General features: G+C 39.3%; 1 protein-coding gene across 2 annotated transcripts in view; it reads left to right on the top strand.

Annotated features, from left to right (window-relative positions):
* UGGT1 (UDP-glucose glycoprotein glucosyltransferase 1) overlaps positions 1-23,528 on the top strand; it is a 117,003-nt gene extending 93,475 nt beyond the window's left edge. For both annotated transcript variants that reach the window (XM_001504931.7, XM_014732357.3), the window contains 7 exons: positions 1,329-1,413; positions 2,698-2,880; positions 3,949-4,109; positions 5,168-5,282; positions 16,805-16,921; positions 17,372-17,540; positions 19,242-23,528. In XM_001504931.7, the coding sequence (XP_001504981.2) occupies positions 1,329-1,413; positions 2,698-2,880; positions 3,949-4,109; positions 5,168-5,282; positions 16,805-16,921; positions 17,372-17,540; positions 19,242-19,267 (856 nt within the window). In that variant the 3' untranslated portion in view covers positions 19,268-23,528. The remainder of the gene's footprint in view (positions 1-1,328; positions 1,414-2,697; positions 2,881-3,948; positions 4,110-5,167; positions 5,283-16,804; positions 16,922-17,371; positions 17,541-19,241) is intronic.
* Positions 23,529-23,951: the final 423 nt, after the last annotated feature.

Raw genomic sequence — 23,951 nt, 5'->3', positions numbered from 1 at the left:
TGTTTTGATCTGGTTAACCTCAGGAAGTTGAGCTATGTAGTAAATGCATCTTATAGGTATTATAAGGCTATAAACCTTTAATATCACTGTGCACACATTATAATAATGGTGTATAATTGGCTATCAAGCATTGCTTAAATCAGAAATTAGGAAGTTAAAATAGAGAATAGAAGTGTAACAGAGCCATGGACCTACCTTCTAGAAATCTATAGGATTTTAGAGCTAGGAGGGATCTTAGTTCTCACAAAAGAACACCTGTGTTGCATAGACAGACTGAGACTCAGAGGTGAGGGACTCACCTGAGGTCACCCGGCCAGGGCCAGGAGAGGCCACAGGCTTGGGCTGGTTGACACAGTGGTCACCATGGGCAGGGCCTCAGGAATGCCTTGTGGCCAGAGATCAGGAAGGCCATGACGATGTGCCTCTGCCTGAGAGTGACTTTGCTAACGCCCGAGTTCTTTTTACTTCCAATTATCCACTACAAGTCTAGTCAACCATGCATAACGACGTTTCCATAGCTGCTGCGCCGCATGGACGACGGAGGTCCCGTAAGACTAGTACTGTGCAGCCTGGGTGTGTATAGGCTAGACCGTCTTGGTCTGTGTGAGTGCACGCTGTGCTGTTCCCACAACAACAGAATCACCTAATGACGCGTTTCTCAGAACGTGTCTCCGGCGGTGAGCATTGTGTGACTGTATGGCAAATAATCCAAATATCATGTTACTCCTGTTTAGCCCTCCTGTTCCTTAGAAGTAGTATCTCACTAAAATAGTGTCAGGTGTTAGTAATAACTGAATTTAATTAAGTTCCTTGACTCAAAATTTGTTTTTGTTTGTTTTCAGAGTAGGAAATCCTGTAGGCAGCTGTAGCCGTTTGCCCCCCTTAGCCTCTCCCTGCTCTCCTCCTGGCAGGGCCTCGGGTCCAGGCTGTGGGAGGCGGTGCAGGCACACACAGCTGCCATGGCTTTACAAGTTTTCTTTTTAGAGTGATGTAGTCAGTCAACCATAACCTCTCCTATTCATTTGTACCCTAATTAATATATCAGTTCGTGAAGCAGTTTATTTAAATATGTTACATGATTAAAACATTTGCCTTTATCAATTAGGTACATGTTTATAGGTGAGAAACCGTCCTTCTTTCCCGTTCAGTGATCACTTTATGGGAAGGAATAAGTGAATTTTCCGTCACTAAGCATCTTTCTTTGTCTAATTGAACCACTGGTTAGCTCTGCCATGAAGAACATTTCATGGTCTCATGATTGACTTGACTTGATTTTCCTGAGATTAAAAGGCATTGGAAGATGATGATTATTTGCTTTTGTTTGGCAGCATAATGATGCTCTCAGTACTGAAGAACACCAAGACTCCTGTGAAATTCTGGTTCTTGAAGAATTATTTGTCCCCCACATTTAAGGTTTGTTCCTCAGGGAAAAGGAAGACCTCTTACCAAGGAGATATGTGCAGTATAGTATACTTTCTACTACCTCTATTTTATCTGTATAATTTTTAAGTTTTCCTTTTATTAGTTTGTCCTAATTCAGTTGCATATTTCTGTGTTGATCATTCTTTCACACTGGCCTGTTTTGGGGGGAACAGTTGTTCTGAAACCAAACACAAAACGGTGGCCTGTTGGAAGCTTGGGTGACATGGGAGGAGAGTGTGTGTCTCTTGTTCTGATGAAATGCTGTTTTCTTCCTCCGAGCATGCATGTCCTAGTGTAGTGTAGAACACAGTTCCAGTGAGGAGGAGGCTTAGTTCTGTCCCGAACAGCTACCCGGTAATCCAAGGAAGGAAGGCTTCATCTGCAAAACGCACAACACGCTTGACGGTGTTCTCCTTTATTTGTGTCAGTATTTGACATCTAAATCAATTTATTTGCATCGTTTTTGCTGTTGTTCTGTAGAATTTACTAAACAACTTTCGATGTATTCAGTGATATCTCCCTTGGATAAGAAATTCGCTCCTGGTTCCCTGAAGGCATCTGTATTTCAAATCTGAAAGACTTATTGGCAACAAATTTGTTCAGAGTATTTGGATTTGCAATGTCATTCCCTGGGTTAGACCTAGCCGTGAGAAAGGCTTAAAATCAAGCTCAGGGGCTGCCCCTGTGGCCAAGTGGTTAGATTCATGCGCTCCGCTTTGGCAGCCCAGGATTTCCCCGGTTTGGATCCCAGGCACAGACAGGGCACCGCTCATCAGGCCATGCTGAGGTGGCGTCCCACATAGCACAACCTGAAGGACCTACAACTAGCATATACAGCTATGTACGGGGGCTTTGGGGAGAAGGAGAAGGAAAAAAAAAAGATTGGCAACAGATGTTAGCTCAGGGCCAATCTTTAAAAAAACTCAAGCTCAAAAAATGTTTTACTGATGTCACATTTAGAAAAATAAAGTTCATTTCCTTAAACACATACACACACGAACACACAAATGTAAGTTAGTTATCTAAAAGCCTTCAGTTAAAGATTTCTGTCACTTCACGCAGTGATCAGAAGTCGTAGGAAGTGGGGACATGACAGAAGTTGGCACGCGTTCTTTTACGTAGTCACGCGTGCGTCAGTGCCGTGTTTCCTTACAGACCCTGTCACGGCCTTTGTGCTTTACTTGTGCCATAGTCACAACAGTCGACTTACATTATGAAGTCGGTTTCTTTAATCAAAATAGATGATTGATTGTTGTTCCCTGTGTCTAAAAATAGGAGTTTATACCTTACATGGCAAACGAGTACAGTTTCCAGTATGAGCTTGTTCAGTACAAATGGCCCCGGTGGCTCCATCAGCAGACTGAGAAGCAGCGCATCATCTGGGGTTACAAGATCCTCTTTCTGGACGTGCTCTTCCCGCTGGTTGTCGACAAGTTCCTGTTTGTGGATGCTGATCAGGTGAGCTCTTAAAGGCCAGATTTAAACAGTTTGTCTTAAAGACGTTAGGCTTGCTATTCCTTTGTATATGATTTTGGTTTTTTCAGTTATGGAAAAATGCTTGCTTATTTTATGTTATTTAGAAAATGTGGAAAGGCATCACCCAGATGTGATCACGTTTAAAATTTGCATTTGATGTATTTCATTTTCATCTTTTTTTCTAGGCCTTTTTTACATCGTTGTGATTACAGCATCTATGCGGTTTTGTATCTTATTTAATTCATTTAATGTACAAACTAAAAATTGGAAAACCGAGGTTGAACAGTACTTGCCATCCTCTCCAATTATTTGTCCAAAAGCTAGGAGTTACTAACATGGATGAGAGAGAGGGAGCTTAAGTAGATGGATCCCCAACTTTGCTAATATGGAACTCTTCAGATATTCTTCCTCCCGTCAGGATGTGACTTAATTAAAGGGAACATACTGTGATTTTAGAGCGTACTAACTCAAAAAGTGTGAATACACTTCTACCCTACAGCCTTGCCCTTGACCCTGAGCTCCCTGAAACCTGAGTTAATCATCTGAGTGGGAGTGATGGAATGTGTGCAGAAGTCATTCGAACAAAGGCTTCCTCCCCCTCTTTGGGCCTCCCTGCCTCATCTGGCTCGCTTAGGTGGCAGCTGGCTCAAGCTGAAGCCTGCTTTCCTGATTCTACCACCACCACACTTAATCCTTGTGCTGGGCATCCTTCCACGTCCATCCATATATTAATTCACATAATCCTCCCAACAACCCTGAGATAGATACTAGCATCATCTCCATTTTACAGATGTGAAAACTGAGTCACAGAGAGGCTAAGCAATGTAAATTTGCTTTATTTTCCTCTTTAAATACTTAGAATACTATGTGCCAAGGGCCAGGCTAAGTGTCTTACCTGTTAGTGAGGGCAGTCATCTAATGAGTGGGGAATCCAGGCTCAGACTCAGTCTGCTGCTAGAGCCTCCGTGAGGCCTAGTGTGGCACTCTATTTAAAGGATGCTCCGTCTGCATGGTTGTTCACACAGTGGCTTGTGGTCTTCTTTCCTCCAGATTGTACGAACAGATCTGAAAGAGTTAAGAGATTTCAATTTGGACGGTGCCCCTTATGGTTATACTCCTTTCTGTGATAGCCGACGAGAAATGGATGGCTACAGGTTCTGGAAATCAGGATACTGGGCCAGTCATTTAGCTGGGCGAAAGTATCATATCAGGTATCAAAAAAGGGACACTCCTAATGCTGCTATTTGGTTTTGTTTTCATTAAAATTAATTTTGTGTATTTAAAATTGTGAATAAGTAATACATTAATATGGTTCAAAAATAAAAATTATAAGAAATACACAGTGAAAAAAAAATCTTCCCAATCTTGTCTCTCTTCTCCCCAGTTCCCACTCCCACTACAGATAACATCCTCTGTTAATTTACTGTATGTCCTTCCAGAGTTTAATTCTTACATAAACAACTATGACTTCTTTTTTATACAAAATATACTGTGCTATTTACAGTTTTGTGCCTTGGTTTTTTTACTTAATGTCGCTAGTAGATCTTATCAATATGTAGAGAGAGCTTATTTTTTTTATGTCTCCATATTATTCCAATATATGTGTTATTTATGGTCTTTTGCTATGACATTAAATGTTTCAGTGAATGATTATTTTGTATATTTCAAGTATATGTGTAGAATGAATTCCTAGAAGTAGAACTCCTAGGTTAAACAGTATATGTGTTTGTTGCTTTTCTGGTGAACAATATTATCTTCTCCAGGCAAAGTGTGGTTTGGCAGATGTGGAGGGTGGGGGGCTGTAGAAAGCAGCACCAGCAGAGGTAAACGTTGGGCTACGGTGATGGCAGTATTACACTCTCTTCTTGGTCCAAAAGAACTCTTAATGCTGTGGGATTTTTTTTCCCTGCAACATTTAAGACATCATCAAGATGTCTTTGACTAATAGTTATTTATCAGTTACTATAGATTTTATCACCTAATCTGTTGACATTTGTTAGAAATCTTCTTTTGTCAGAGATTATTTCCTTTGGAAGGCAGTTAAAGAAGGAAGAGTGACAAAGTGAGCTTGTGGTGGCAGAATCTGGGTTTTGAAATAATTTCCTTAGCCGTCTTAGAATTAGCACATACTGACCCTGAGCTCCACCATAAGGCCTCAACTTTTCAAAGAGCATCCAGAATGTTTGCCTAGTGACCTGTTCCCTTATTCATTGGGGTCGCTTTTTCTGCCATAATCCCTGGTTATAACAAATGGATCTCCTCTCTCCAGTGCATTGTATGTCGTGGATCTGAAGAAGTTTAGGAAAATAGCTGCTGGTGACAGACTCAGAGGACAGTATCAAGGTCTGAGTCAGGATCCTAACAGCCTTTCAAATCTTGATCAAGTAAGTTTGGTTAACACTTTCAGGGATGGGTATACAATGTTGTTAGAAAGCAAAGTAGTATTTAGCTTTCAGTTCTCTCCTTTGTTGGGACAGTGTCTTGTTCATGGAAAGGAATTTTGCGTATGTGTGTATATGATATTTTTCTCTCAAGAGAAGACTTAGTAGTGAAAAGCCTTCTAGGTCTGATGTTCGTTTGAGGAGGGAGATGAAAGGAGGATGCTGCCTATTTGAATCTTTACTGTATCTTCTAATTTGGTACCCAAGCTAATCTGATAAATTTGTTTCTTTGCCTGCTAGGGTCAGTTTGTTTCTCTTCTTTAGGAACTAACTCAGGACTCACAGTAGAGAATATAGTATCACAATTGCCCTTTTTCCTATGGGAAACCATGGTGTTTTTAAAGAAGTTTAGCTGAATAACGGTTTATTAATGCTAAACAGTTTTCAGAGGTAAGATTGTAGTTTAAGTGTTTTAAATACATAGATTCACGTATTTTGTTTGGCTTAAGTCTACCTTAAACATTTTAAAACCTTTATTGTGATATATAGCACCTGTAAAGAGAAATGTACAACATAAAAATATACAAATATGTATATATTCACATGCATCAATGAATTCCACAAAGCCAATGCCCATTTACCACCACCCAGTTCAAGAACTAGAACACAACTAGCATCCCAGCAGCCGCACTTCATCTCCAACAGAAGCACCTGACTTTCCTGGTAATCACCCCCTTGCTTTTCTTTGTAGAATTACTAATTAACCATGTATCCTTAAACGCTATGGTTTAGTTTTGCCTGTTTTTTTCTCCCTATCTCAGTGGGATCATAAAGATGCACTCTTTTGAGTCTAACTTCTTTTGCTCAATCTTGTTTGCAGGGTTCATCCGTGTTGTGTGTGGTGGTCCTACATTCCGTTGATCTCTTCTACGTTTGGGTTGTTTTCCGTTTTTGTCTCCTGTGGATAATGCTGCTGTGATTGATCATGCGCATGTCTTTGTGCACATGTACACATATTTCAATTGTGTGTACAACCACAAGTGGAATTGCTGGATCATCAGATTTGTATATCTTTATCTTTACTAGATAATTCCAAACCGTTGTCTAAAGTAGTTCTAATTCATACTCCCATCAACAGTGTAAGAATTCTTGTTGTTTCACGTTTTGGCCAGTACTTGTTGTCAATCTATTAATTTGGTAGGTGTGAGCTGGCATCCACGTGGCTTTCGTTTGGAAAGCACCTTCTGGTCTCTGTGGTTTCTGATAGAAATCAACTGTTAATCTTGAGAATCCTTTGTGACAAGTCACTATCTCTTTTGCTGGTTTCAAGGTTCTTTATCTTTTCACAGTTTGCTTATGGTATATCTGGGTGTGGATCTCTTTTGAGTTTATCCTACTTAGAGTTCATTGAGTTTCTTGGATGTGTACGTTAATGTTTTTCATCAAATTTGGGAAGTTTTCTTTATTTCTTCAGGTACTGTTGCTATCCCTTTCTTTCTCTCTCCCCTCTTGGGACAACCATTATGTGTATGTTGGTATTTTTGATGGTGTCCCACAAGTCTCTGAGATTGTTTATTTTTCTTCATTTTTCTTTCTGTTCCACAGACTAGTTAATGTGAACTGACTTATCTTCACTTGACCTGATTCTGTTTTCTGCCTGCTGAAATCTGTGGTTGAATCCTTCTAGTAAATTTTCATTTCAGTTATATTTTTTAACTCCAGATTTGCTATTTGATTCTTTTGTATACTTTCTATCTCTTTATTAATATTCTCTAATTTTTTTCATTGTGGTCATAATAGTTTATAACATTGTGAAAATTCAGTTGTACATTATTATTTGTCAGACACCATATAAGTATACCCCTTCACCCCTTGTGCCCACCCCCCACCCCATTCCCCCTGGTAACCACTAAACTGTTCTCTTTGTCCGTAAGTTTGTTTTTGGTCCACAAATAAGTCAAACCATATGGTGTTTGTCTTTCCTTGTCTGGCTTATTTCACTTAACATAATACCCTCAAGGTCCATCCATGTGGTTGTGAATGGGACGATTTTGTCTTTTTTATGGCTGAGTAGTATTCCATTGTATATATATACCGTATCTTCTTTATCTCATCGTCAGTCAATGGTCTCTTTGGTTGCTTCCTGTCTTGGCTATTGTGAATAATGCTGCAATGAACATAGGGGTGCATAAGCCTCTTTGAATTGCTGATCTCAAGTTCTTTGGATAGATACCCAGTAGTGGGATGGCTGGATCATAGGGTATTTCTATTTTTAATTTTTTGAGAAATTTCCATACTGTTTTCCATAGTGGTTGCACCAGTTTGCATTCCCACCAGCAGTGTATGAGGCTCCCCTTTGCTCCACAACCTCTCCAATATTTGTTATTTTTTGTCTTGGTAATTATAGCCGTTCTGACAGGCATAAGATGATATCTAAGTGTAGTTTTGATTTGTGTTTCCCTGGTGATTAGTGATGTTGAGCATCTTTTCATTTGCCTATTGGCCATTTATATATCTTTGGAAAAATGTCTGTGCATATCCTCTGCCCACTTTTTGATTGGATTGTTTGTTTCTTTGTAGTTCAGTTGTGTGAGTTCTTTATATGTTATGGAGATTAACCCCTTGTTGGATATATGATTTTCAAAGATTTTCTCCAAGTTGGTGGGTTGTTTTTTTGTTTTGATCCTGGTTTCCCTTGCCTTCCAGAAGCTCTTTAGTCTGATGGAGTCCCATTGTTTATTTTTTCTTTTGTTTCCCTTGTCTGTGAAGACATGATATTCAAAAAGATCTTTTCAAGGCTGATGTCAAAGAGTGTACTGCCTATATTTTCTTCCAGAAGTTTTCTGGATTCAGGTCTTACCTTCAAGTCTTTGGTCCATTCTGAGTCTATTTTTGTGCATGGTGAAAAATAATGGTCTACTTTCATTCATTTGCATGTGGCCGTCCAGTTTTCCCAGCACCATTTATAGAAGAGTCTCCTTTCTTCATTGTATATTCTTGGCTCCTTTGTCAAAGATTAGCTGTTCATAGATGTGTGGTTTTATTTTTGGGCTTTAAGTTCTGTTCCATTGATCTATGTGTCTGTTTTTGTGCCAGTACCAGCTGTTTTGATTGCTATAACTTCCTTGTATATTTTGAAGTCAGGGATTGTGATGCCACCAGCTTTGTTCTTGTTTCTCAGGATTGCTTTAGCTGTTTGAGGTCTTTTGTTGCCCCATATGAATTTTAAGATTCTTTGTTCTATTTCAGTGAAGAATGTCATTGGGATTCTGATTGGGATTGCACTGAATCTGTAGAGTGCTTTAGGTAGTATGCACATTTTAACTATGTTTATTCTTCCAATGTGTGTGCATGGAATATTTTTCCTTTTTTTTTTTAAGATTTTATTTTTTTCCTTTTTCTCCCCCAACCCCCCCGGTACATAGTTGTATATTCTTTGTTGTGGGTCCTTCTAGTTGTGGCATGTCAGATGGCACCTCAGCATGGTTTGATGAGCAGTGCCATGTCCGCGTCCAGGATTTGAACCGACGAAACACTGGGCTGCCTGCAGCGGAATGTCCAAACTTAACCACTCAGCCACGGGGCCAGCCCTTCATTTTTTTATGTCATTATCAATTTCTTTCAGTAATGTCTTATAGTTTTCCTTGTATAGGTCTTTCACCTCCTTGTTTAAATTTATTCCTGGATGTTTTATTCTTTTTGTTACAATTGTAAATGGGGTTGTATTCTTGAGTTCTCTTTCTGTTAGTTCGTTATTAGAGTATAGAAATGCCACTGATTTTTTGTAAGTTGACTTTGTACCCTGCAACTTTGCTGTAGTTGTTGATTATTTCTAATCGTTTTCTGATTGATTCTTGAAGGTTTTCTATATATAAAATCATGTCTTCTGCAAACAGCAAGAGTTTCACTTCTTCATTGCCTATTTGGATTCTTTTTATTTCTTTTTCTTTCCTAATTGCTTTTGCCAAAACCTCCAGTACTGTGTTGAATAAGAGTGATGAGAGTGGGCACCCTTGTCTTGTTCCTCTTCTCAGAAGGATGGCTTTCAGTTTTTCACCATTGAGTATGATGTTGGCTGTGGGTTTGTTACATATGGCCTTTATCGTGGTGAGGTACTTTCCTTCTATACCCATTTTATTGAGAGTTTTTATCAAATGGATGTTGGATCTTGTCAAATGCTTTCTCTGTGTCTATTGAGATAATCATGTGGGTTTTTTCCCCCTCATTTTATTAATGTGGTATATCGCATTGATTGATTTTCGGATGTTGAGCCATCCCTGTGTCCCTGGTATTACCTTCACTAGGTCATGGTGTATGATCTCTGATGTATTGCTGTATTTGGTTTGCCAATATTTTGTTGAGGATTTTTGCATTTATTTTCATGAGCTGTATTGGCCTGTAATTTTCCTTCTTTGTGTTGTCCTTGTCTGACTTTGGTATCAGGGTGATGTTGGCCTTGTAGAATGTGTTAGGAATTTTTCTGTCTTCCTCAATTTTGTGTTAGGAATTTTTCTGTCTTCCTCAATTTTTTGGAATAGTTTGAGAAGGATAGGTAATAAATCTTCTTTGAAAGGTTGGTAGAATTCTTCAGAGAAGCTGTCTGGTCCTGGACTTTGATTTTTTAGAGGTTTTTGATTACTGTTTCAATCTCTTTACTTGTAATTGATCTATTCAGATTCTCTATTCTTGATTCACTTTTGGGAGGTTGTAAGAGTCAAGAATTTATCTGTTTCTTCTAGACTGTCCAGTTTGTTGGCATATAGTTTTTTCATAATATTCTCTTAGTCTTTTATTTCTGTGGTATTTGTTGTAATTTCTCCTCTTTCATTTCTGATTTTATTTATTCGAGCCTTCTCTCTTTTTCTCTTAGTCTGGCTAAGAGTTTGTCAATTTTTTTTGTCTTCTCAAAGAACAAGCTCCTTGATTCTTTCTGCATTCTTTTTTGTTTCAATTTCATTTATTTCTGCTTTAATTTTTATTATTTCCCTCCTGCTGAGTTTGGGCTTTATTTGTTCTTCTTTTTCTAATTCTGTTAGGTGTAGTTTAAGATTGCTTATTTGAGCTTTTTCTTGTTTGTTAACATGGGCCCGTATTGCTATAAATTTCCCTCTTAGGACCACTTTTGCTGCATCCCATATGAGTTAGTATGATGTATTTTCGTTCTCATTTGTCTCCAGATATGTTTTGATTTCTCCTTTTGTTTCTTCGATGATCTGTTGGTTGTTCAGTAGCATGTTGTTAGTCTCCACATTTTTGTTCCTTTGCCAGCTTTTTTCTTGTAGTTAATTTCTAGTTTCATTGTGTTATGGTTGGAAAAGATACTAGATATGATTTCTATCTTCTTAAATTTATTGAGGCTTGCCTTGTTTCCCAACATATGGTCTCTCCTTGAGAATGTTCCATGTGCACTTGAGAAGAACGTATATTCTGCTGTTTTTGGATTGAGTGTTATATATATATCTATTCAGTCCATCTGGTCTAATTTTTCATTTAATTCCACTGTTTGTTGATTTTCTGTCTGGTTGATCTATCCATTGATGTGATTGGAATGTTGAGGTTCCCTACTATTAGTGTGTTGTTAATATCTCCTTTTAGGTTTAATAGTTGCTTTATATACTTTGGTGCTCCTGTGTTGGGTACATATATGTTTATAAGTGTAATGGCTTTGGTGGAGTGTCCCTTTTACCATTATATACTACCCCTCTATGTCTTTCTTTACCTGTTTTATCTTGAAGTCTACTTTGTCTGTTATAAGTATGGCAACACCTGCTTTCTTTTGTTTCCCATTAGCTTGGAGTATTGTCGTCCATCCCTTCACTCTAAGCCTGTGTTTGTCTTTGGAGCTGAGATGTGTTTCTTGGAGGTGGCGTATTTTTGGTTCTTGAGTTTTAATCCATCCTGCCACTCTGTGTCTTTTGATTGGAGAATTCAATCCAATTACATTCAGAGTGATTATTGGTATATGAGTGCTTACTGCTGCCATCTCGTTGCCTGTTTTCTGGTTCTTCTGCATTTCCTTTGTTTCTCATACTGTTTATTTGGACTACCAATTTGATTAGGTAGTTTTTTTATGATGGTTTTCTTCATATTCTCCTTGTTTATCCTATATGTCCCTGTTCTAATTATTTGTTTACTGGTTACCATTAGGTTTGTATAAAAAACCTGACAGATGTGATAGTCCATTTTCTGTTAGCCTCTTATTTCCTTAGACTATGCTAATTCCATCCCTTTCCTCTTCCCTTCTAAGTTATTTATCATATCTTATTCCATCTTGTGTTGTGAATTTATCATTAAAATGATTATTTTTATTTTGGTGTTTTCCTTCTCTTTATCCTTAATGTTAAAGTTAAGCGTTTACTAACCTGATCTGATACAGAACCACCATTTTCTGACTATTGCCTACCTATTCATCTCCTTGCTCAGGGCTTGGTAGCCCTTTTCCTATTTCCTTTTTTTTTTTTTTTTTTCAACTTATAAGGGCCTTCTTGAGGATTTCTTTTGGGGGGGATCTTGTGGCAATCAACTCCCTTAGCTTTTGTTTATCTGGGAAAGTTTTTATTTCTCTGTTATATCTGAAGGATATCTTCGCCAGATAGAGTATTCTTGGCTGAAAGTTTTTGTCTTTCAGGATTTTGAATATATCATTCCACTCTCTCCTAGCCTGTAAGGTTTCTGCTGAAAAATCTGCTGAAAGCCCATTAGGGGTTCCTTAGGTTATTTTTTTCTGCCTTGCTGCCCTTAGTGTTTTTTCTTTGTCATTGACTTTTGCCACCTTTACTACTATATGCTTTGGAGAAGGTCCTTTTACATTGATATAATTAGGAGAACTGCTGGCCTCATTCACTTGTATTTCCAGCTCTTTACCCAGGTTTGGGAAGTTCTCAGCTATTATTTCTTTGAACAAACTTTCTGCTCCGTTCTCCTTCTCTTCCCCCCTCTGAAATACCTGTAATCCTTATGTTGCATTTCCTAATTGATTCAGATATTTCTCTGAGAGTTTCTTCATTTCTTTTGAGTCTCAGTTCTCTCTTCTCTGTCGGAAGCAGGTCTATATTACTGGCTAATTCTGGCCTCCATAATGTCAGCTCTGTTGTTTAGGGAATCCAGAATTTTCTTTATCTTGCCCACTGTGTTTTTCGTCTCCAACAATTCTGATTGGTTTTTCTTTATAGTTTCAGTCTCTTTTGTGAAGAAGCTCCTGAATTTGTTGATTTGTCTTTCTGTGTTTTCTAGTAACTCGCTGAGTTTCTTTATGATGTCCATTTTGAATTCTTTGTCATTTAGGTTATGAATTTCTTTTTTTCAGGATTGGTTTCTGGATACTTCTCACTTTCCTTCTGGTCTGGAGATTTAATTTGCTTTTTCATACTGCTTTATGGTGTGGATTTTTGCCTCCTCATAGTGTTATTATCTGGTTGCAGCTTCCACCTGCCATCACTGGGTGGGGATCAGGCACTGTGTATTCTGGGCCCAGCACAGTCAGGGCCTCCGTAACTCCACCCGCTGACTCCTTTTCTCACTGTGCAATGCTCTGACTGATGGCAGATCTGGAGCACTGGGCAGGGGGAGGGTTGCTTTCTTTCGCCTGCGCTTCCCCAGCCACTAGCATTGCAATTAATTTTGTTCATTGTTGCACTCAGCTACCTTGCTAATCTATATACACTGTTGGATTTTCTATATACATCATCATATCATCTACAAATAAAAACGATTTTACTTCTTTTCCAATTTTACATTTTTAAATCTGTTTCTTGCTTTGTCTACTTGCTAGGCGTTCCATATTGTTGAAAAGAAATGTTGATAGTAGACATTCTTGATTCAAAGGAAGGTTTTCAACATTTCACCACTAAGTGTGATGTTTGCTGTAGATGTTTTGTAGATACCTCATTCAGATTAAAGAAGTTCATTTTATTCCTGGTTTGCTACTTTAAAAAAAAATCTTTTGTGTTAAATTTTACACATTTTTTACGTCTGCTGAGGTACGGTTTTTCTCTTTTATTCTGTAAATTTAATTATATATCTAAATATAATTTCTGAATTGCACCATGTAATATATCCCAACTTGGTCATGATTCATTATCCTTTTTAATGTATTCCTGGATTCTTTGTGCTAGTATTTAAGAATTCTGCATTTATGTTTTTGTGTGACATTGTCTTATAATATGTCTGTCAGGTTTTGACATCAAGGCTGTGTTGACTTAATAAAATGAGTTTGGTTTTGTTCTTTTTCATTTACCTGTAATTGGTTTGTGTAAGATGGACCTTCTTTCTTTTCTTAAATGTTTGGTTGAATTCGCTCATGATGTCGCACAATGTTTTCTTTGCATTTAAATTATGACTCCAATTTCTTTAATAGTTGTGGGACTGTTGACATTTTCTGTAACTTCTTTTATCAATAGTTTTGTTCACTTGTATCTATATTTCCTAACGTATTATCGTTGTGTTATCCTTTCATTTTCTTTTCAGTTTGAAGATATACTTTATATACTGTGATATGTTTAGATGTTATTGAGAAATGTATATCCAGAGCTGGAGTGTTTTCATCACACCAGTTATCTTTTTAAAGTCCATGGTAGGACCTGTAGTGGGGTCTTCTCTCTCTCTCTTCTTCTTTAATTTGAATTCCTGACAGTGTGTATTTGTGCTTTCTCTTTTTCCCATTGTTCAGCTCACCAGGAATTAATCAGTTTTATTAGTCTTTTCAAAGAAGCAGCTTTTAGCATTTTTTTGTACTGTCTATGTGTGTTTCTTTTCTATTTTACCAACTTATGTTTTTTATTATTTCTTACCTTTCACTTTTTAAATTTAATTTGTTGATACTTTTGTAATTTCTTGAGATAGGCGTTTAGTTCATGATTTTTAGTCTTTTCTAACGTATGCATTTAAAATTATCAAATTCAGGAAGATTTTGTCTACATTCCACATGTTTTATGTGTAGCATTTTCCTTACCCTTTGGTTCAATATATTTCTAGTTTCCATTGTGATTTTTTTGTTGACTCATAAGTTATTTCCAAGTGATTCCAAATACATGGGGATTTTCCAGTTACATTTTTTGTTATTTCTAGGTTAGTAGTTCTGTGGTCTGAGAATGTATTCTGTGCGATTTCAGGTATTTGAAGTTTGTTGAGATTTATTTTTTGACCCAAATATGATTAGTTTTGGTAAACATTTTACCTGGTTTTATATTTGGCAATTGCTACGTATAATATTTTTTTACGTATGTCTATTAGGTCAAGTTTAGCAATGTGTTCTTATGTGTTTCTTGTCTATTTTTTCTGTTAGTTACTTAGAGTATTGTGTTTAAAATCTTTCTTTCCATGTTGTGAAATCTTTCCTGTCTTTGGTTTTGTCAAGTTTTGCTTTATGTATTTTCAGACTGTTATCGTTAAATGCCAAAAAAACCTTAGAAGTTCTATATATTTCTGACAAATTAACCTTTTACTATATCTGGTAATGTCTTTTTACTTTCTTTTTGGGCCTTAAAGTGTGCTTCATCTTATCTTAGTGCAAATACGCCAGTGTTCCTTTCACTTGTTACATGGTATATTTCTTGTATCCTTCTATATTTCACTCTTTCTCTGTCGTTATGTTTTACTTCTGTTTCTTATAAATAGATTATATCTGTTTGTTTTTTCATTTGGTGTGACAGTCATTTAATTAGAACATTGGTCCATTTGTGGTTAATGTAATCACTAGTGAGCTTAGCTTTTCTACAGAATTCCTCTTTTTATTCCATGTGTTCTTTGTTTCTTTTTTTCTCCTTAGTCAGTTTCTTTCAGATTCAGAGTTTTTTATAATTCCATTTTCTATTAGCTTAAACTATATACTTTTTCACAGTTCTTTTAATGATCATTGCAGAGATTACAGTATGAATTTCTTACTTTGCGAAGGCTACTATTAATCAGTATATTTTACCCACCTACCAGACAGTGCAAAAACATCGGAACAGTGCTTCTCAAATTTGGGCATACATGAAAGAATCACCGGGAGAACTTACTAAAGCATTAGTTCCTGGGCCCCATCCCCACAGCCTGAGTTAGTAGGTATACAGTTGGGCCTAAGAATCTGCGTTCCCAATAACCTCTTTGCTGCAAGTCTGCATACCACATTCTGGTAGCACTGCCATAGAACTTGTTAACTGCATTTGTCCTCAACCTAAATGCCTTGTTGCCCTGTATTTTAGATCTCTCTCTCTTTTAATCCCAGAAGAAGTTATTATTCTTGTGTAATACAGTCGGTATCTGTTTAGATTTAGATTTTCTGACATAGTTACCCTTTCAGTTACTCTGCATTCTTTCTTGTATTTCTGGGCTTCCATAGAGGATCAGTTTCCTTCTGCCTGAAGAATATCCTTTAGTTTTCCTTAATGAGATCACTGGGAACAAATTTTCAGTTTTTGTTGTCTGAAAGTGTCTTTATTTTATCTTTATTGTTATTTTTTATTGTGATAAAATATACATAACATAAAATTCACCACTTTAACCACTTTTAAGTGTACAGTTCAATGGCATTAAGTATATTCACAATGTTGTGCAACTGTTTATCTCCAGAACTTTTTCATCATTTCAAAGTGAAACTCTTTACCCATTAAACAATAACTTCCCCTTCTCTCCTCCCCTAGCCATTGTTAACCTTTATACTATTTTCTGTCTGTATGAGTTTACCTATTCTAGTTACTTTTAGAACCATGCAGTATTTTTCCTTTTGTGTCTGGCTTATTTCACTTAGCATAATGTTTTCAGGGTTCATCCAAGTTACAGTATGTATCAGAATTTCCTTCCTATTAAATTGAATTATATTCCATTATTCCATTGTATGTATATACCATATTTTGTTTATCCATTCATCTCTTGATGGACGTTTGGCTTATTCCCATCTTTTGAGTATTGTGAGCAGTGCCTCTATGAACAATGGTGTGCAAGTATCTGTTTGAGATCCTTCTCTCAGTTCTTTTGTGTACATACCCAGAAGTGGAATTGCTACATCATACTGGTTGTTTGTGTCTTAGGACAATGGAACGTTTTATTGTGTGAAACTCAAAAGTTTTCCTGAGAAAAAAACTTCAAGGCATAGAGTGCAGTTGGCTAGAAAACATGTGGGCTTCATTACTTGGGATCAAGCCTCAGTGGACAAGGGGGATTCAGAGCGTACTTTACGCAAAACTGTGAAGTATAAGAAGCACACTCTATGCTTAGCTTGGCTTTGAAAAGGTATTTTTCTTAGATTTGCCCTCATGAGGGAAGTCCAAGTGCAAGCTATTTGTGAGTTTTAAGCTAAAGTTTTTCAGGTGCCTATTATTCCTAGATGTTTTATGGTTCCTCTAAACTTTGTGGTTTGTAAGAACACCATAAATATGTATTTTAGCTTCTCTAATAAGGCTTTTGGCAAAGACCTTTTCAGATCTAAGAATTTGAGATTGGCGTGTGATATGTAATATGCAGTGAACATCACTAATTTGCTTCGTGTTTATTTAAATTTCCTCCAGAACTTTTGATTGTTGTGTTTTATTTTCTTTATCAAACAGGATTTGCCCAATAACATGATCCATCAAGTGCCAATTAAATCACTCCCTCAAGAATGGCTTTGGTGTGAAACATGGTGTGATGATGCCTCTAAGAAAAGGGCAAAAACAATTGACCTGGTAAGCCGTCTGTGGTTCTTTCCTGCCTCGTGTCCAGTGTGCTGTGTGACTGGTTGGTCATCGGTGCACAGATGCTCATTCGGGCTTTCTCTGCAGTCGTGCAGCATGGGGCCTGCAGAACGTCTGACAGTAACTCCAGCAGATCTCTTCTCAGCTACAGCAGGAAGCCAGACCGTCTAGCGTCTGCTGGGGCTGTTCTCATCCACTGCAGCACTCCTTGTCTTCCAGCTCATCTCTGTGCCTTTCCCAAGTGGACTCTCTGTCCTGCTTTCCAGTAGCTCCCTGCAACTTCTTTAACCATGTTCCTTCTGCTAATCTGTCATTTGGTTCCTTAGTGTTGTTCTTTTTGTCCAGTTAGGACTTGTAACCCAAGTGCAGAAACTCCTTTGAATTCTGTATAATGGACCCTTTCTTCAGCTCAGCTAAAGTATGTTATTTTGGTTTTCACAGTGTAATAATCCAATGACCAAAGAGCCCAAGCTGGAAGCAGCTGTTCGAATTGTCCCCGAGTGGCAGGACTACGACCAGGAGATCAAGCAGCTGCAGATGCGCTTCCAGAAGGAGAAGGAGACGGGAGCACTGCATAAGGAGAAGACGGTACCAGAGCCCAGCCGCGAGGGTGAGTGCAGACACCTGCCTTTCGGTCAGTTCTTCTTCCCGTTCCTCATCTCTGTTTGTTGCAAAATGACAGGATAATGCATAAAAGGGAAAGAAGAATCACTTGTCAGTCCTTCCATCCTGACCTGAGCCACTGTTTATTTCTCACTTTCCTTTTTCAGTTGGCCTTCTAAACAGCATTTATTTATTTGATCTTTACTGAAGAAGGTTGTCCCTGAACTGACATCTGCGCCCATCTTCCTCTATGTTGTATATGGGGCGCCGCCACAGCATGGCTGATGAGTGCTGTGGGTCTGTGCCTGGGATCCAAACCCATGAATGCTGGTTTGCTGAAAGAGCATGCAAACTTCACCAACAGGCCAGCCCCCTAGATAGTATTTATTAATGCAATTGCTGATCTTTTTTTCAGGGGTGGTTTTTTTTTTTTTGGTTTTAATTGTGATTATTATTGTTTAGGTTCATGAGTTTTGTGATACATAAGTGAAACCTGACATTGTTTGGGGGATCTCTTGTCAGATTCCTTGGTTTTTCGTTAACTCTGTCCGGGCACTAGAGAATGAACACATTTAGGGTCAAGACAAAGTCCATGTTGATTGGGAAAAACATACTCTTTCCATCAAGCACATCGGGGTGTGGTGGAGTGTTTGGATTTAAATACAAAGTCTTCATCTGATGGTTTTCCTGTCCTGTGAAGGAGAGGTGGCCAGTTGAACATGGTCATTAGAATAGGAAAATGACCTTTTGTAAACTATTAACGAGATGCACTCTGCCTTTTACCATTTATTCAGCTCAAAACCAATTCTAAAAAAGCAGTTACAGAACATAGATCTTGAGTGACTCAGCTAAACATCCTGAAGGCTATACCATGATATGAAACGTCACAGCTAGAGGCTGGATATTTACCGTAGAAGTAATTCACATTGATGAGCACATCCTCAAGAACTTCCATAGATAAATGGGCAGAGTGTAGACATACTGTTCCCATAAGAGGAAAACGCAGATGATAAATGAATTCGAGGAAACGGTAATCAACTCGAAGGACTCTCATCAATACATACGACATAGGAAAAATAAACGTTGCTAATGCCATTTGTGGGGGAGATGGTGAGGGGGCTGCTCTGGATCTGCCTTGCTGAAGCCTTTTGTATTAGAATATTCCTTGTTAAAAAGCAGTAAATCAGGCATTGGGAGCCATTAAAATATTTGTGCCCTCAATAATTCCTCCCTTGAGAATTTACCTTAAAGAATTAATTCAACACAACAAAAAAGTTATCTACATAGAGAAATTTCTTTTGCTATTATTTATAAATCAAAGCATTAAAAACAGCTTAAACATCCAAAACTAGAGAATAGTAAATGAGCTACACTGCTCCATAGGAAAATGTTTATATGTTATTAAGTGAGAAACGAAGCATCTTGACTAAAAATGTGTGCATTTTTCCTTAGAGTAAATATTGTGCCTGTGAAAATGATGCAGATGGAGTAGGGATGTGCAGGTAGTTTGTGGTTTTGAAAATAAAAATTTCGTTTTTGCTTTCAAAATATAATACAAACATATCAAACCGAAACTCTTAAAAATTGTAAAAGAGAAAATGGAGGTGGGTGCACAAATAATACATTACAGTACCAGAAAATGCCCAGTCTGTATTTGTATAACTGGAGGATAATTCATTTTATTTTTCGTTGTTCTCCTTTTCTATAGGACCTCAGAAACGTGAAGAATTATGATCTCCAGAGGACGATAGGAAATTACACCATTTGAAAAACACTTTTTATATTAAATGCTAGTTTTTTCTGATCTGTCTATACAACTGCTGATGAACTGGCCGGGCAGGTGTGCCACGCCTTTTGATTCTGAGCGTTGATTTTGACTTCTGCACGTCGGTGGGCTCTGGATCTTTGGAGTCAAGGCTCTCTTGGATTTGTCCCTCAGAGGAAGACAAGGGCTGATGCTTTGGAACTCTGTGGGGGGCAGTCTTCTAACCAGAGGGGAGAATGGTGAAGGGAATTGGACGGAAACAAGTGCTGGGGTGTGCCACCAAGAGCACAAGTGTGCCGCACTGTCACGGGAAGCCAACCAGCCAGGGCCGCCGTGTCCTTCCTTACCTCAGTTTCCCTGCAGTGGAGCCCAGTCTGCAGCCTGCGCTGTGGGGCAGGTCCCGTCCGGAGCCGCATCGGCAGAAGTTTTGTCCGAGGTCCACACGGCTCGAGGTTTATGCCAGTGTGCTCCTGTGCCCTTCCGGCCTTCTCTTCCCCGACATCAGGGTCATTATTGAATTGAAACCCAACCAGCAATCATGTGTCTTCAGGGTTGGCACAGGGCAAATTAATTTTGGGACAGGCTGGGGGTGGGTGGGGGTGAGGGTAGGGAAAATATCAGGAGAAGCAGGCTCCGGGGGTTGTGGGGAGGTGAGGAAGACCAGAAATTGGCTGTTCTCTTTTATAAACCATCAGTACCATTGTGACTAATTTGAAATGAAAACGTTATTCTTATTCTCCACCAACCCCGGTGAACTTTTTAGCTAATTGTTTTATAAACAATTTTTGTATTTGTGAAAGTCTTTGCTTTTTCTTCCCGCTTTCTAAAGATACTGTCTCTTACTGACTTCCTTACTGGATACAGCCATAGCGAGTCTCTGGGAGCCGTGCTGGGGCTCTGGGCTCCCTCAGGACAGGCACACGTCCTCCCCCTCTCCTCTGGAGGATGTTTCTCCCTCAGACCAGGGCAGTTGGCTTTGACTTTTCTCCGCAAAAGGCCCCCAGGTCTGAGACCAGGAGAGATTTGGCTGTGTGAGTCCTGTTTTTCTGTACACCCTTGCGTATTGCTTTTAGTTTAAGGCTGTGGGTTGCAGAAACTGCCAGCACTCTGCCCATTCTGACTCCACATAGTTGATCTGGAAGCAGCGTTGCTTTTTGTGTCTTTCCTTCGGCAGCCCAGCATGGCCCTTCCAGAGCAACCTTTGCTGGTGAGTGGGCCGTGCTGGGAGGCCCCCCACAGGAGGCTTCCAGAGTGCTGCTGGCCTCGTGGGGGTGCCGCTCCAGGTCCGTCCCCCCCACTGCAAGCAGCTTTTGTCTCTCATGTTTTGCCTGCTTTTTAAAAATAGGAGGAGGGGGCGCAAATGGAGAGCTAAGTCCTGACTCTTCTCAGCCAGGTCACGTATTGACTTGCAGTCTCTTAAAAATCAAAGTCTTAACAAACATCAAGTAATTTATTTTTGCTGTATCCACCTGCACAGATTTGCTCAGGAGTCTCTCAGGCATTCGGAAGGAGCTTTTGAGTTTGTTTTTATAATTCCGTTAAAAATTGGGGAAGGGGGCAGCCCAAAAGATTTTTAGAAAATTGATCCAAGACTGGAAGATCCCTCCGAGTCATTGCTGTTGACAAAGGCTGTAGCAGGAGTCCCCTGCTCAGAGCAGCGGCAGGGGTGGATCAGTGGCAGTAAAAAGAGTGGTTCGGCTTCCTCTGAGGGTTCACGGAGCCTGCTGAGAGACCCGTGTTTGCTGTCTGCAGCTGCAGGCAGAGTGGTGCATTTTTCTAGTTTATTCTCTGAGAGGTTGAGCAGGAAATACTAAAGTCATGGGATATGCTTTTAAAATGCTGGTTCCTTGGGACATGGAACAAGCCACTTCCTCTGTGTCTTTCCATCAGGTCTCTTAGGCATATTCCGTATGAGAAAGTGCAGTGTGAAACCTCTTCTCTGTGTAGTGTTTATCCTCATTTCCCCTTGTTCGTCCCACCCTAAACATCAGTCTTATTAATATTGAATCTAAATATGCAAGGCCCAGCTTGCTCCTGAAGTGGCCTAGAGCCCGCCTCTCCTGCCAGTGACTGTGGTTCATGAGACGCAAGCACCTTTCACCGTGAGCCTCTGGTGCCCGAGGGAATGCTGTTTCCACAAAAATCTGGTCTTGGTTAGCACTGTCTTTTGCCTCCACTGTGTGAGAGCAGATTGTGACTGAAAAGATAGGTAGGAGAGAGTTTTTTCCAAGGAATAAGAATTAGTTGCATGAAATGTTCAAGCTTCTGGAAACTTCACAGTGAGTTGTTTTTAACTGTGTAATGGATTTTTCTCTCTCAATATGCCCTACTGGAAAATTTTCTTTCTGAATCAGTGCCAGAGTGATATGAAATAATGTGACATGTCAGAATGACACGCCACAGTGTAAGTTGTTGTGTTCTGTGAACAGTGGTATTTGATTGAGCTCAAAACCCAAGCACAGAGCCTGCTGCTGGGCGTGTGGAGCATGCCTGTGTTTTGTTTTAAAATTGTCCTCAATACTCGCCGCACTGAGAAGGATGTGCCGACTGTCAGACGCTGCATTTCCAATGGAAACATGCAGATGTTCGCTGCCTGCCAAGTGCATGTGCATCCTGGAGGGCCCACGTGTGGGGTGAGCTCAGCTGTTGGAAGAGCAAAGATTGTACATCTATTAAGAAATAGTTTCCAAGAATGGAGCTTAATTTACTCTGCTGTCCTTAAGTCCTCATATTATGAACTGCGTGAATGAACAACTTTTATCTGGTTGCAGGACCGAGAGTCCCTGAGTGAAGGGCTGAAAGCTAGAGGTGGCAGTGCAGTTTTCAGAAGAGAGGGACTGGCCCAGGGGATAGGGAGCAAAGGAATCCCAGTTTCCTTTTGCTGGGAATTATCCTTTACTGGCACCATAATTGGAAGAGGTCAGACACCACCCTCATAGCAGTGAGTGTAAATGATTCCGCTTCCCCCACATCTCCTGTGTGAGTCAATTTGGGTACTTGAAAGCAGTCCTTTCCTAAAATTGCCATGAATGATTAAAAGAAATAATTCAACTTAAGAGTTACAGGAAATATCTACTACATTTTCTGAATAAAATGTTATTACTATGGTATCAAATTTCATGGAAATGGAAATGTTTTGGTAAAGCCACCTAATGGAAACTTTGTCTTGGTAACAACAAATGGAGGGTGCATTGTGTGCAAAATTATTTAATATATATTCCATTGTGTAATTTTAATAATTAGGTTTTTTAAGTATTTGATTTTATGGGGACACTTTTGTGGGATGGTAAATCAACTTAAATATAGCTGTCATGTGTCTAGTTGGGTGGGATAACATTTTTTATTTAAGCTCATGTTTTCCCTGCCTTGATGTAGTGAGGAAAGATCTTAATCAGGACTTTGGTAATTACCTGATTGAATTCAAGCAAAGTAGACTTCATTAACTCGGGTCCTTACTGATATTTCAAAGTATCTGGAGGATTTCAATTTCTCTTTCATTATTTGGTCTTTGATTTCTCAATTTAATACAGAAACGACACTTCTGAGTGGCATTGAGTCAGTGCACTGAGTAGAGGCTCTCTCCCCCTTAGGGTCTCACTGAGTACTGATAATTTATAAAAACAAACCGCAAAATCGGTTTCAGGAAGCTGCATTCTCCCCAGAAGTAGTGCATAAAGTTTCAACTCCATGGTAATGATTTTGCAAGCAAGAGGCCATCTGAGACTTTCCCAGTTACCTAGCAACACAGAGGCCAAACGTGGAAGATTTGCTAGGACACAAGTTAGGGCAGGAGCTAAGGCCTTCGTCCCACTGTAACTTATACATTGCCTTACTTGTCACCAGTTAGATTTCCAGAGAAATGGGCATGATTCCTTTCCAAAATAAAAGAAAATACATTAACCTAAGGTCAACAATTTGAGAAAAAGATTATCAAATACCATGTTTTCCAACCAGTTATCCTTGGTAATAACGGGAAAATGTTCGAATTTTTAAGGAAACTATGTACTTAAAAACAAGAACACCTTCTTTATAACTGTTCTGTTTTACTTCAGTCCTTCTCCATTCAATGCAGCCTAGGTCCAGGTGCTGCCTCTCGCTTGGAAACAAGCTTTGGGGCTCTTAATGTCCATAGAGCCCTCTGCACCTGAAGTGAACTGAGAATGAATTTCTGGGTACTGTAATGAAAACAAGGTCTGGTCAACAAATAAACTTTTTCTTCTCTTCTTTAAACTGTCTGGCCAGTCATTCAGCTTTTATGTTTAGGAAGGGTGGATTGCTAGAGCTCAAAGTTCCACTCCTTCACCTGACAGAACAGTCAGGCCTGGACAGGAAGAAGAGCTTTGCCTGAACATCTGGTCTGGTGATGGGTCGGGGTCCAGATGCAGCCAGTTCTCTGGATTCTCAGGACAGCACCCATGCCTCTTCTAGGTCCCTAACCTTGGAGAACTGCCCCAGGCGGGATCTGGCAGGCAAGCTGCCCCAGAAGGGCTAACCCCAACAGGAAGGGTGGTGAGTGCTTTGTTCGTGTTGCAAATTCTCTGAGCTAGATTTGAAGTTGAAGATATGGTTCCTGCTGTTCAGGTGCTCATTGGACGCTGCAGGCTAGTGTAGTGAGTGCTCTTGCTGAGGTGGAGGTTGGGGAAGGGGACCTCG

The sequence above is a fragment of the Equus caballus genome, chromosome 18 (assembly GCF_041296265.1).
Source record: "Equus caballus isolate H_3958 breed thoroughbred chromosome 18, TB-T2T, whole genome shotgun sequence".
Taxonomy (NCBI): Eukaryota; Metazoa; Chordata; class Mammalia; order Perissodactyla; family Equidae; genus Equus; species Equus caballus.
This window is presented reverse-complemented; position numbering and strand designations above follow the sequence as displayed.